At 37.5% G+C, this 13,623-nt stretch overlaps 1 protein-coding gene across 1 annotated transcript in view; it reads right to left on the bottom strand.

The window, feature by feature from the left end:
* The window catches only part of CPLANE1 (ciliogenesis and planar polarity effector complex subunit 1), a 58,847-nt gene extending 45,909 nt beyond the window's left edge, over positions 1 to 12,938 (bottom strand). The window contains exons 1-12 of the mRNA XM_058823776.1: positions 12,781 to 12,938; positions 12,496 to 12,647; positions 11,664 to 11,799; positions 11,359 to 11,478; positions 10,328 to 10,554; positions 9,876 to 9,982; positions 8,106 to 8,262; positions 7,242 to 7,345; positions 6,901 to 7,083; positions 5,290 to 5,539; positions 4,017 to 4,169; positions 1,996 to 2,753 (exon numbers count right to left, since the gene is read on the bottom strand). Of these exons, the coding sequence (XP_058679759.1) occupies positions 1,996 to 2,753; positions 4,017 to 4,169; positions 5,290 to 5,539; positions 6,901 to 7,083; positions 7,242 to 7,345; positions 8,106 to 8,262; positions 9,876 to 9,982; positions 10,328 to 10,554; positions 11,359 to 11,478; positions 11,664 to 11,799; positions 12,496 to 12,576 (2,276 nt within the window). The 5' untranslated portion in view covers positions 12,577 to 12,647; positions 12,781 to 12,938. The remainder of the gene's footprint in view (positions 1 to 1,995; positions 2,754 to 4,016; positions 4,170 to 5,289; positions 5,540 to 6,900; positions 7,084 to 7,241; positions 7,346 to 8,105; positions 8,263 to 9,875; positions 9,983 to 10,327; positions 10,555 to 11,358; positions 11,479 to 11,663; positions 11,800 to 12,495; positions 12,648 to 12,780) is intronic.
* Positions 12,939 to 13,623: the final 685 nt, after the last annotated feature.

Genomic DNA, 13,623 nt, shown 5'->3' with positions numbered 1-13,623 from the left:
TGTCAACCACTTTCTTGATTTGGATGAGGCAAAAAAATGAAGCACTTTTTGCCTAATTTTTGACTAAAAAACCATTATTTCTTCTGAATTTTCTTAAGCACAGCAATCTACCTTAAGAACTAAACACCGCCCAAATTAATCCCCTTGCTAGCTTAACAATGGGGAAATGAAATAATCTCAGACAGAGAAACCTCAGAACAGGTATGAGTATCTTTTTAAACAAGACTGATTAAAAAACAATTAAAGCATAACACAGAAAAGCAAAAAGAAAACAAGATTGCAGAATATGGTTTATATGCAGAATATATATTAGTCCCTGTTGCCTAGCACAGTCCTATTAGATGTACCAGCTCAGATATGTAGTAAGTTTAACAATACGAGCAAATACACATTGCTAGAGACTTGAAAAAGCTTGCATAAAACTGCAACACATCTTTATCTTGAACTGGGTTCATAATTAACACAGTCAAATGCACAGTGCTCAGCACATGGAGCACAATTAATCCAAAATATGGATTATCTTCTCTGAGACAACTGAAATTTACATAAGAGATTTGCAATGAACATAGTACTATATTTAAGGATTATTGAAGAAATATCTTTTACTGTAGTAGGAAATAATTTGTGAGTTACAATGCTACTTCAGTTCTAAATCTCTGGAAAGCAGAAGCCTGCTCATGTGAACAGCACTCTTTGATCCACTGGAGTGAGCAGACTCTTATTCCATATAGTTTGCAACTAGGAAAGAGTGAAACACACAAGAGACAGTTAAAGCATCTAGATTTTAATATCTGGATTGATGCTGCACTGCCAAGGCCTGGTGTCAGCTGTCAACTCATCAGTTATCTCCAAACTGGTTTGCAGTTATAGTTTAGTCACCATAACCAAACTGTATTCAAATATAGGTCTGAGCCTTAATCTGCATGCTTTGTTTATCATGCCCTCCCATGGAGTAAAAGGCAGCAAAAAATCAAATGGATATTTCATTATAATTTAACTCACACAATTTTTGTTCCATCATACAGAACCACTTAGGCTCAAAAACACCCTTAGGATCATTGTCTCCAACCATTAACACTGCCTATCCCACTTTTAAACGATGTCCCTAAACACCACAGCTACACATCTTTTAAATACCTACAGGAATGGAGACTCAGCCCACTTCCCCAGGCAGCCTGGTCCAATGTTTGACAACCCTTTCAGATACTGCAGGGCCTGGGGCTGGACTTGGTGTGCTGCCAGGTACAGAACAACTGTCACTTCTCTGGTCCTGCTGCCAGGATTCCATTGGCCTTTTTGGCCATCTGGGCATACACTGGCTCATGTGCAGCTGCTGTCAACATACATCCCCAGGTCCTTTTCTGCTCAGCAGCTTTCCAGCTACTCTACCCCAGCCTGTGGTGCTGCACAAGGCTGTTGTGACCCAAGGGCAGGACCTGGTACTTGAACCTCACACCACTGGCTTCAGACTGTTAATGCAGCCAGTCCAGATCCTCCTGCAGAGCCCTTCTGCCCTCCAGCAAATCAACACTCCCACCCAACTGAGTGTTATTTGTGAACTGACTGAAGGTGCTCTTGATCCCCTCACTCTGATTATTGATAAAGACATTAATCAGGGATGGGCCCAATACTGAGCCTTTGGGAACACCACAGCAACTGGCTGCAGCTGGATGTAACTCCATTCATCACCACTTCCTAGGCCCAGCCATCAGCCATTAATTCATTTCAACACAGCAAAGAGTGCTTTTATCCAAGCCATGAGCAGTCAATTTCTCCAGGAGAAAATTGTGGGAGCCTATGTCAAAGGTTTTACTAAAGTCCAGGTAGACAATATCCACAACACCCACAGCCCCTTCCCCATCCATCAAGTAGGTCACCTGTCACAGAAGACCAGGCTGGTCACACAGGACCTGCCTTTCATAAACCTGTGATGGCTGGGCCTGATCACCTGGTTTTAATTTACATTTTTTTTCCCCATGCAAAGCTTATTCATACCTTTTTTCTGTTTTTGCATCATGGTTTACTTGAGGACATTCTCTAAGTAGAGATTTCAGTGAGCTAAACTGCTGAGAAGTATTGTCATCAAGAACTAAGAAAACAGGCACTGTGAGAGAGTCAAGTTCCACAAGAGTATTACCGTCAGGAGAGGCAAAAAAATTCTCATACTGTAGTACACATACTCTGCTTAGGATGTGAGAAACCATTTTCAAAAGACAGAAGCATGCCAGAAGGTTTTTTGAGAACAATTGATCTTGTTGCTGTATAAACATCAGTTTTAAAGTTTCTAATGTCAGCTTTGCCACATGCCCAGTCACACTGGCTCTTGAATGCCAGTACAAGACAGTCAAACACTGCTGAAAATATTTCAGGACAAAATGCATCCATTGAGTACTCTTCACAGACTTGTTTAAAGATGTATCCTGGTTTAGCAAAGTACATTTCACAAACTGAACAATGCTGAAAAAATGGATCATGCAGTTCACTGTATAATTCAGCAATGCATCCTTCTCTTCCATATTTTTTGAAATCCCTATCTGCCATGCACCAAGGAGGTTTTTCTGAATGGAATATAGTTCCAATGATGATTTATCTTTCTCTTCAATATCATCTTCTGCATGGATGGTATCAAACATCGATGCAAATTCTAAGCAGCCTTCATCAGCTTTACCAACAGATGAATAGATTCTTTGGTTATAGAAGCTGGAAGTGGTACTGTAAAACTGCTTTTCATTGTCTGATTCTTCTTCAAGGTCCTAAATTAGACAAGCAAAAAATTAGACAGCTTAATTCAAGTTTACTGAGAGAGAGACAGAGAGAGAGAGAGAGCACATATAGATTGCAAAGAATCAGCATTTAGTCAGTCTCTTAAATGAAGTTTTTATGCTTAATTACCTTGCTTAAATGCTAGTACACCTAATAAACTGCAGTTTCATCTCAATCTCAAATTAAGTATTATTTGCAAAACACCTGGGCAGACAAATTAAATTACCTAACAACAAAATTATACTGCCAGTCCAGCAGCCAATTTTATACCAGAAAGTGAAACTCCATGCTTCATTAAACCTAAAGTAGAAGACAGAGATTTTGCCAGATTCCTGTAAGATACAAAAGTCATTCAAGAAAAGCTCAAAAGCTTCAAAGAACAAACCAAAACCCAAAAGCACGAAATGAAGATGGGAAAGGCTGTTCAGTAACTATGATCACAGGGCAACTCTTGCAAAAGACAAAACAGTTTTGGAACTGATTAAAGAATCCTCTAAAACGCAGGATAAAGATAAGTATCGTATTTATTAAGAATAAGACTGTTATTAAAATAGTCTACAGCTGCAGTACATCTAACAGCTAATGTTACATTTTATTATAAAGTGAAGCTAAAGTATTTTGTTTCCAGGGAGACCTTATAGCACCTTTCACTAGGTAAAGGAGGCAACAAAAGACAAGGAGATTTTTGACATGGACACGTAGTGATAGGATAAGGGACACTAGTTTTAAACTGAGAGAGGGAAGGCTTAGATATTAGGCAGAAATTCTTTACTGTGAATGTGCTGAGACTCTGGAATGGGTTGCCCAGAGAAACAGTGGCTGCCCTATGCATGAAATGTCCAAGACAAGGTTGAAAGGGGCTTTGAGCAGCCTGCTCTAATGAAAGGTGCTCCTGACTCTGTCAGGGGGCTGGAACTGGATAATTCTTAAGGTGTCCTCCAACACAAACCATTCTATGTATTGAAACATCAAAAACTGATATATATGTATATTGTCAGATATTCTTCAAAAAGTGAACACATGATGAAAGGAATGACTTGTTTAAAAATAAAAATAAAAATCAAGTACCAGTTTGAGAAAATAAGCATATTCCTCATGTCTACAAAGAAAATGAGAATACTGAATGATTTTAAAACACTAGTTAAGATAAATAAACCTGTTATTATTTTTTTTTAAATCCCCACAGTTATTACCATTTAGAATACCTTAAACGTACATAATTTCACAGTAAGTGGAAAAATGCTATTAAGTACCGGCAAATCCACGGTTTTCTCGTTCAATTCTGTTGTGTCCTCCTCCAGGAATCTCGGAATGGTGGAAAAGATAGAACTTTGACTTTGAACTTGTTTTAAAAGTATGGCCTTTAAAGACAACAATGATCGTATGTACCGAGATCTCCTTTTACACTAAAAGAAATAACAATAACAGAAAACATATTATCAGTTTCTTGCAAGACAGACAGTTTCTAAACAAGTCAAGGAAATTGGTTACTGTTGTAGAAAGCTTCAGTTCAAAAGTCCCAGATGGACAGGGAGAACAGGTCAGCAAGAATCTGCTACACAGAAACAAACTACCATTTGATCATGCTTTAGGGAAGCAGAATTATCTCACACAGAGAGCTTTAGTACTGTGAGAATCTGCTTTCTTGATGCCTAAGAAAGCTGTAGAAATTTACCTGTATGTAGGGTTTTTCTGCATTTTTACTAGTAACATATCTCTTTAAATCCTCAAATCCTTGCCCACTATTCTAGCTTATGCAGGAACACCATGATAGTTCACTCCTCCAAAAATTAGAATAGAAACTGAATTAGAAGACAAGCTGCATTTTATCAGCAAAACCAGAAATTCTTAACTAAATATCTGTTATATCTTCTATGGTCGGCAACAGTTACAGGACCTCTTCCCTCAAGGGAAGGAAGGGACCTGGCTTTCCTTCTCCCAGACTTAGCTCAATTCATAAGTGACAGAAAATGAAACAGAAATGCTTTAACTAAGCTTTAATTGCCACCCTTGACTGAAGACCCAGTGGACAAATGTATGCACTACCATAGAGACTAAGTTCTAGAGGATTTCCAAACTCTTTCTGCATCACTCTGAAAGTTGACGAGAACAGCATAACACCTGTCAACATCCCAAATCAACTCTACAGATATAGAAATCCATGTTTCTTTTACAGTCCCAGAAAAATAATATAGTGACAGCCCAAACTGTCCCTCTCTACATTTTCCTGAAATATCACCCAGACATCGAAGAAATAAAATTTCAAGAAATCTGTATTCATTGCTTTGCAGATCAATGCGGTTATAAACAAAAGACCAAGTACCTTTGAATGATAAAATTATAAATACATTAATTATATATAATTAATGATATATCATTATATATAATTATATATATATAATTATATATATTATATATAATTATAAACAACTTTATAATTCAAAGGTACTTAAGTCTTAAATTTACACTTTTTCGTGTACCTGAAATTTTTCACTTAAAAACCTACAAAATAGTTCAAAACCCTACCTTGAAGTTCAGCAAATTCTGACGGATGTTTTCAAGCTGTTGGGCTGAATCAAGCAAAAGGGATCTCATAAATCCTGATGGTGAAAAGTTGTTAGGAAATCTTAGCAGTGTTATCATGTATCCATCAGAGACAATGAGGTAGGGTAGTCTTGGGTGTGAAGCAACAGAGAATCTCTGTCTCAGGAGGTCACGTTCAGAATCTGAAGAACCAAGAGACTGGCTAGAATCTCGACAACAAGAGTGGTGCTGTCTAAAACAGAAATACATCAAAAATTAAGAAGCAACTATCATATGTAATAATCATGAACAGAATAATTTCAGAACATGTAATACCACGCAATCTACTATCCAAATAAATCCCTTCAGAATCCTAGGGAAGTGTCTACCCTTTTGCAGGATGAGCACTCTGAATAAAACTATTTATGCTTGCAAGATGCTAGTATTTTACTACAACCACATTTTTTTTCAATTTAAATAAATTAAAATCAGCTTTTAGTATCCATGTATTATTTCATTAGTAGTAACTGTACTTTTTCATAATTAGAGTCTAAATTTCTATATCACACTTTTTTATCTAGCATGTACTTTGTATGACAAATGCTTGAAGATGAAATTTGAAGGGCTAGGCTAAGTAAGTAATATATGAAAGAAAAGAACCCCTTGAAAATCTGAATCTTATCATTTCAGCATCCGTTCAGATATTCAATAGAAAAATTTTATAAACACAGATATCTTCTCTTTCAGAATGGTTTTTATTATACAGAAATCCCTCCTTACTGAGTTCCAGAAAACTGTATAATACAGGTATTCCAATATTAGCTACATAACACACTGTTTTATTTAAAAAAAGAAAAAGTGGCTCCATATATTCAATATATCATCATAATTCATGTATTTAATATATTTTAGTATCTGATTTTTCAATCAAATAGGGTAAGAAGGTAATATACTGCTTTGAATGTCTTCACAAGCTTTTATATTCAAACGCTAATTGGTTTAAGGCATGCAAAGTTAATAAGATTAAAAAAATAAAGTTTAGACTCTATTTTGTTTTCTCTATTTAGACTGTGTTACTTTCATTTTATGCTAAAGTGTGTTCAAAGATCCTTCTGCTCTTTCATGCACCCAGCAGCATAATCCCAGAACTTAGATCCAGAGAATCCCAAAACAACATTTTAAAAACCAATTACTTTCTGTCCATGCAAATATGTTATTTACAATATCTCACATAGATTCTATATGTAAAATTAAGGAATGAGCAGAGAAATAACACAGGATTAAAATAAACTTGCACTTTAAGTACTTTGGCAAGTTTAATTTCCTCTTTTATCATAAAAAGAGTGCTAATTTAGTTACTAATAAATTCAAACATTTTAGGAAAACAAATCACTTTATGTATACTTACATTGTCACAATGTCAATTTTCATCACGACAAATGCATTATAAGGAATAGAAGAGAACTATGAATGAGAAACAGATATTGGAAAGACACATGAAAAGCAAAAGAGTGAATTTGAAAGATAACATTTATGCAAAATTATAATAAATATGATAGAAAGTAAGGTAAGACCAGAATACAGAAACATATAAACCTTTTCAAACCCTTTTACCTGTACGTTATTAGAGGATGAAACGGAATAAACTGTGCTGGTCCAAATTCTACAGAGCATCCAGAAGCAATTAAGGTCAGCAATTCCCCCATACATGTCAACAAAACCAAACATCCACGTTTTAACATGCAAGCCAAGAAAAGGCTATCAGGAGTCCAACTCATGTCGCCAACCCAGTAAGATCTAAATTGGGCAGGTAAAAAAATATTTTTTTTCTGTCAAACTTCAGCATCAGAGGGTTAGAATATAAAATAAACAAACAGACTATAAAATAAACCAACCAACCATAACACAAAACTGAAAGACCCACAACAGCAGCAGATACATTGTCATTTACTGACCTGATGAACCTGGACGGGGTCACACTACTCTTGCTACTACAACCTTTCAGGCTACCCGAAACAGTTACAAAATTCAAAGTGTTCAGAAACAAAACCTGAGTTGCCTAGAAAGAAAAAATAAAGACATCATAAATGTTTGTATCACAATGCCATTATTGCAAAAAAAAAGTCTACTACTAAATTATGCATTATATTTGGCGGACTGGTAACACCATTATACATGGAAAGGACATTGTGTTTCACTATTTATTACTATTTGAACATTTATTGAATTTTACACATTATTCTACACTTGAAATATAAGTAAGGACTATTATATACTTAATATGTAATTCCACATTCTTTTTAAAATGTAACTTTTTTCTAAAACACTCAATATAAGACCACTCTTCTTTAGTCTTTCTGATAATTAACAACTGGAGCAATCCTTTGAAGGATTGCATCATCCCAATTGGGTACAACAAAAAAATGCGTTTATTTTCTCTGTCATCGTTAGCATTAAAAAGTACATTAGAATTTGACCTCTGAGTTATTAATAGGAATAACATCATGAAGTCCAAAACATGTCAGGTTGAGGCTTGACTGAGAATCACCAAGAATCTTTGCAGATATGATGCAGCAATTGAAATTAATTTCTTTTGTATGAGAGCTTAGAAATGACAGGATCTCATACCAACTTCTAATTGAACACCACGCATAAACAACTGAGTTGTAGTAAAAGTTTTTAGCTAGGGATATCAATGTAAATATAATTTCAGGTCCCCTTGTAAGTGCTAAAATCATCCCAAAACTGTGTTTTTAAATCCTTGTTACCACTTCATTCAAATGGAACTCTTAGCTTAAATGATGCACTGTCATACATACCTTTGGATCAGTTTGATTTACAGCTACTGCAAGCAGAAGCCCATCTCTTGCAAATGCACATAGCAGAGCTCCTCTTGACTTTACAGACACACACTGAGGAACCAAATTAACAAGAGAACAAGTCTGCTGTACCCACTGGATCTGGTATGGCAAAGAACTGAATACCAGCAAAAAGATAACAAAACCAAGTGGTTACCTCATTTTGCAGAATGGGATTATTCCTATACAGTAAAAAACCATGCAAGACAAAACCATAAAAAGTATGAGCTAGTAAAAAAAAACCCACCTGTTTTTCATCAAATGCCTTACAAATGAAAAATATTTTGTACTTACACAGGTTAAAAAATTATGTCTGAGCACTAGGAGCACTTATTTTTATGGAATGGGATTTTTATGGGATTTATAAGTCTAGAACATGCAAATATATGCAGATCAATGACATATAATAGAGGCACTTGAATTCTAGCCAGAAACAGCTTTCCCAGACCCTGTACCACCATTCACCACAGGAATACTCAGAACTTGAAAATCAACAGTATGTGGCTCTGAGCAAAAAATCTGTGGATGACCCATCACTGGAAGTGTTCAATGATATGTTGGATTATGCTTCCAGTAACCTGATCTAGTGCAAGGGGTTCCTACCCATGGCAGGGAGGTTGGACCATGTGACTTTTACAGGTCCCCTTCAATCCAAACCATTCTGTGACCCTATAAAGATTCAAAACATAACAGAAAACACAAGACAAAATCTGTCTTGACGTATGTCATCTAACAGACAAAATAAAAAGGATTAATATGCAAAAATGAATTAAATATAATAGCAAGCAATGAAACTAAGCGCGAGTTGACATAAGAAAATATGAGTAAGATGTCTGAGAAATATAGCAACAATTTCAGGCTGCAATTACTATGGTGTGGATAGCTAGCTAGTTACATACATACATACATATGCATTTCTGCACTGGGTATATTATGCTCTGTTTCATTTTTTATATAGCATCAGAAAGGAATTATCATGCCACTGATAAACTGAAGATTAGGTCAACTAGGACATCATTACTAAGTATCAAAAGGACTTCATATAACAAAAGCAATTGTACCATATCATGTGCAGGGCAAAATTCTGGCAAGTTATTTCAATAACACCTGCATATCCATTTAAACATATGCCAGAGGGCACATCTATTTAAACTCATGGGCATATGTGCACCCAGGAAGAGGAAAATCCAGGTAAAGAAATGCACACACACACTTTCACATCTCACATTACTTTTACAAGCAAAAGTAATGAAAAGGTCAACAGAAAACCAATAAATCCACATAATGAAGAGGAAGAGGTAGTCAAGGCATTCATGGCTGTACAGTACAAGAAATAAAGGAAAATAAAAATACATATAAGCAATATAAGAAGAAACAAGAAAAATACATTCTATCATCATCATGCAAAAACCAATGAAACTAAAACTCATGTGTCAACAGGTATACATAACTAACCACATAGAATGACAAATATTCCCAGGGTTATCTAGGTGTGAGATAATAATGAAGTATGGAATATGTAAATAAATGCTGTTGTATTAAACACATTTTACAATGGACATGTAAAGGACAGGAGAGAAACATCCATACATAAACATAAATAGGTGCTTATAACCATAGGTTAATTGAACATCCATGTAAATGTGTTCAGTTGCATCTCTGAATCCCAGCTGTAAAAAACTAATTAAATATTCCTGATGCTGCTGTAACTTCAGATATCTTTGAACTTACCTAACATTTTTAAAGGTATTTTCATGCCATCGAAGAATCAAAAATGTGAACACCAAAGACTCGCCAGAGTAAAATACAAAAGAACACAAACAGCAATCACCTAGCACCTGTAAAAAAAGAGAACATGATCAAAACATCCCCAAAAGGATTGTCATACACAAATTTCTCTTTAATTATCTACATATTTAGATCAACGGCTATTACAAATCCGATTAAATAACATAATGTTGTCATTCAGAAATGTAAAGGCTAGCAAGAATGTAAGTGGGCCAGAAACTCTGATCTGATCCAGTATGGCTGTTCTTACATTGTCATCAAATAGAACATGAACTGAAATATTAAGCCTATGCAAAACGCCAAAGAGGCAGACATTGCTTTCAAAATTCACTGCAGCTTTTGTGGCTCTAATTTAATTAAGAAATAAAATTATTGCCTTGGGGTTTATTTTTTACCTCATTTTGTATGAATGCAGCATCCACTCCAATTTCTTTTTCCTCAGTAGAAGGCAATATGACTGATTCATCAGTTAAAACTTGTGTCCAGCGCCCAGGAGAGTTTTTACCAAAGGCTGTATTTTCATGCTCTGTACTCTCCCACAAAAAGGTACATGCTGTAGGAGTAGTTAACAGTACCTTTCTGCCATCTCCAGATACATACAAGTACAATCTCATTAAACACTCTGGAGGAAAAAAAAAACAAAACACAACAATGTGCCAGGATAGTTTCTGTTCCTTTGTTAGATATAGAATTAAAAAGAATAGAGAATGTAAATTTCTCTTCTCATCTATAACTAGAAATCCAAGCTGTCCTGTTAAGTATCTGTAATTTCCAGCTTCACGACTGATAGCAGGCTTGGGCAGCAGTAAAGTCAGATGGATGTTCATGTCTATGCATCCTATGTGTTATCTTTCCCACAACACTCAACCATTAGAGATGTTTCCTGGGACAGCCTAAGTGCTCTACTATGGATTACTTTTAGCTCTTAGATATACTACTGATCTTCCCTGAAATGACAGAATTTCCTGTGCAAGACTTAACTTTAGAAGCCGGTACCAGTGATGCTATCCAATACAAGAAAATATCTGATACTTAAGTTTGCAAATACGTGTCTGTATTTTATTCTTTCCAGCTAGCATTTGCCATAAAAGCCCACCCGGAGAATCAGCTTCAAATTATCCACATACTGTTTACATCAAATGTACATCTGCCCTAACTGATAACCTAGTCAGGAATGTTTTACAGTAAAAAATTGACCATTAAAGAACACACTTACAGTATCTGAAAATTAACTATTTACAAGGGATTACTAAATTAAAAACCTGTATCACTCAAATGACATTTGCCAAAGTTTAGCTAGCAAACAAATTATACAAATGCAAAACAATGTAAGAATACAGTTTTGCTCATTTAATAACTTTTAAAGAAAGGAAAATAACTTTTCCTTTATTCCATTTTTTCACAGGATTAATTGAAAAAAACCTACCTTGTGCTCCTGCTACTACTTTTTTGGACTCTTCGATTGCTGGTACAATTTTCAAGCAGTCCTGATCTTTATTCCAAAGAAAGAGCTCTCCTGTTGCAAGTATTCCTGCCAACCAGGCAGCTGTGTTCATTGGGGGAGAGAAGTTTTGAAGGATATTACTGTGAAGTTACTTAAAATTACTTCTCTTCCATCTTAGCCACAGTTTTAAGTGAACTGGCAGATCCTTTAGATATCTGCCTTTTCACACTGTTACAAATATAAATAAAATAACCTGAGCTTATTGTACGTAAGATGTTATACTTAACCATTTCCTGATGTTGTTAAGACAACCACATTTTTCAACAATGACTGCAGTGAAGGGATTTTCTTCTTTGTCTTCCCTGACGACAAGTTAATTTCATTTATATGTTTGCCATCTAGAAGAAAAACAGCCTCTTTTTCCTATTGAAAGAATAAAAAAAGCATTTAATTTTTCAAAATTCTGTTTTCTACACAGACGTACAGAATCACACAGAGAAAAAATATTAGGGAAAAAATAATTTTTAAAAGTACAATAAGGCAGCAATTGTCATACTAATCTCATTCGTTGGCATATTTGCTTTACAGTAGATTATATCCAGCATGGACCTACAGTGATGATGAATTTGATTGACAGGTTTCAAAATACCAAACTCATCTTACAATCACTATTAAAAAGTTATTCAAAGTACCTCTGCTAAACTACCTGCTAAAACTGCAAAAATTGTACATTAGCTATCTTGTCCTATACTGTTTAATTTATTGAGATAATTGCCAGTGACTTCAATAGAAAAGAAAATCAGCATTAAATTGCTACCTACTTAAATTCAAATCATAGAACAAAAAGATTTAGTTTGATGTTATGAAAAACTATAACCATCAAAACACCAGTCTCATCTAAGCTCTTCTGTGCCTTTGGGGTAGGGAAAAAAAAAGGCTCTGCAAAGTTTCCCTGAGAAATTTTAAATCTCCAGACTCAGATCAGTAAGATAAAAGTAATTTATTTTATAACTCTTAAGGTTACTTATAATACTTCCTGAGGTTGTTTTTAAACCCTCCTAAAGAAATGGAAGTGCAAAGTATTATACAATTAAAACTCAAGAAGTTTTTTACACCTACCTGTCCAACCCATGATATGCGAGGCCATGGTTTTCTTTGCTTGATACACGTAGAGACGAGCACATCTAGCTTAATCTCCATTCCAACTAAACCTCTAGGTAACCATTATACAGAAAAGCAAATAGTGGCTTTTCCACGCATTTCTAGAGAAACTGAAGGAAAAAAAAAAAAAAAAAAAAAAAAGTTTTGTTATCTGGGAGTAGGTGCAGAGGAGAGGAATTCACACGGAAAGTCGTGACCATGTCTAGCAGCTTCCTGCTAAACACAAAGAGAACTGATGCTAACCCGTACTTCCAAACTATCTCCCTCGGGCAGCTCACGGGCGATGCGCTGCTCAGCGGAGCGGGTCACGCTCGCTCAGAAAGAGTTGAGAGAGAGAAGCCGCAAGTACATCGTTAAGAACTCCACAAATGCACAAGACGTGGAAAACGTCCTGCAGCCTCGCCCGGCGGGAAATCGGGAACCGCAGGGCAGGGGCTCTGGCCTGGCGCGGGGACCGAGGGGCGGCACAGGCTTCCCCCGCCGCCGCCGGGCGCCACCCGCGGCAACCGCGCCGCCTGTGGCCGGCTCAGGGCGGCCCCCGGGGCGGGCTCCTTCCCCGGGGCAGAGCGGCGGGAGGAGCTGCGCGCCCGTACCGCCGCTGGCTCGCCGGAGCCCGGCTGCTGAGGGGGCCGGGCCCGCCGCCGGCCCCGCGCCCCGCGCTGCCGCAGCTTCCGGGCCGGGCCGGCGCAGAGCGCAGCCGCAGCCCCACCCGCCCCGCGGCTCCCGGCGGGACGGTGCCGGCGCTCAGGGCGGCCCTGCCCGTGTGGCCCGGGGGCGGGCTCAGCACTCAGCTCGGGGGTCCCCCCGCATCTCTCAACATGCCGGCTTGGCGAGGCCGCTGGGAGGCTCGCTCGCCGTCCAGAAAGCCGCCGGCATCCTGGGCTGTATTCAAAGCAGCGTGGTCAGAAGGGAGGCGAAAGGGATTCGGCCTCTCTGCTCTGGTGGGACCCCACCTGGGATGTTGCATCAACTCGGGGGTCCCCAGCACGGGAAGGACATTGGACCAGTTGGAAAGGGTCCAAAGGAGCGTAGCGATATCAAAAGCCAGAACGCCTCTCCTATGAAGATAGGCTTAGAGAGTGGGCT

The sequence above is a fragment of the Ammospiza caudacuta genome, chromosome Z, assembly GCF_027887145.1.
Source record: "Ammospiza caudacuta isolate bAmmCau1 chromosome Z, bAmmCau1.pri, whole genome shotgun sequence".
Classification (NCBI taxonomy): domain Eukaryota; kingdom Metazoa; phylum Chordata; class Aves; order Passeriformes; family Passerellidae; genus Ammospiza; species Ammospiza caudacuta.
This window is presented reverse-complemented; position numbering and strand designations above follow the sequence as displayed.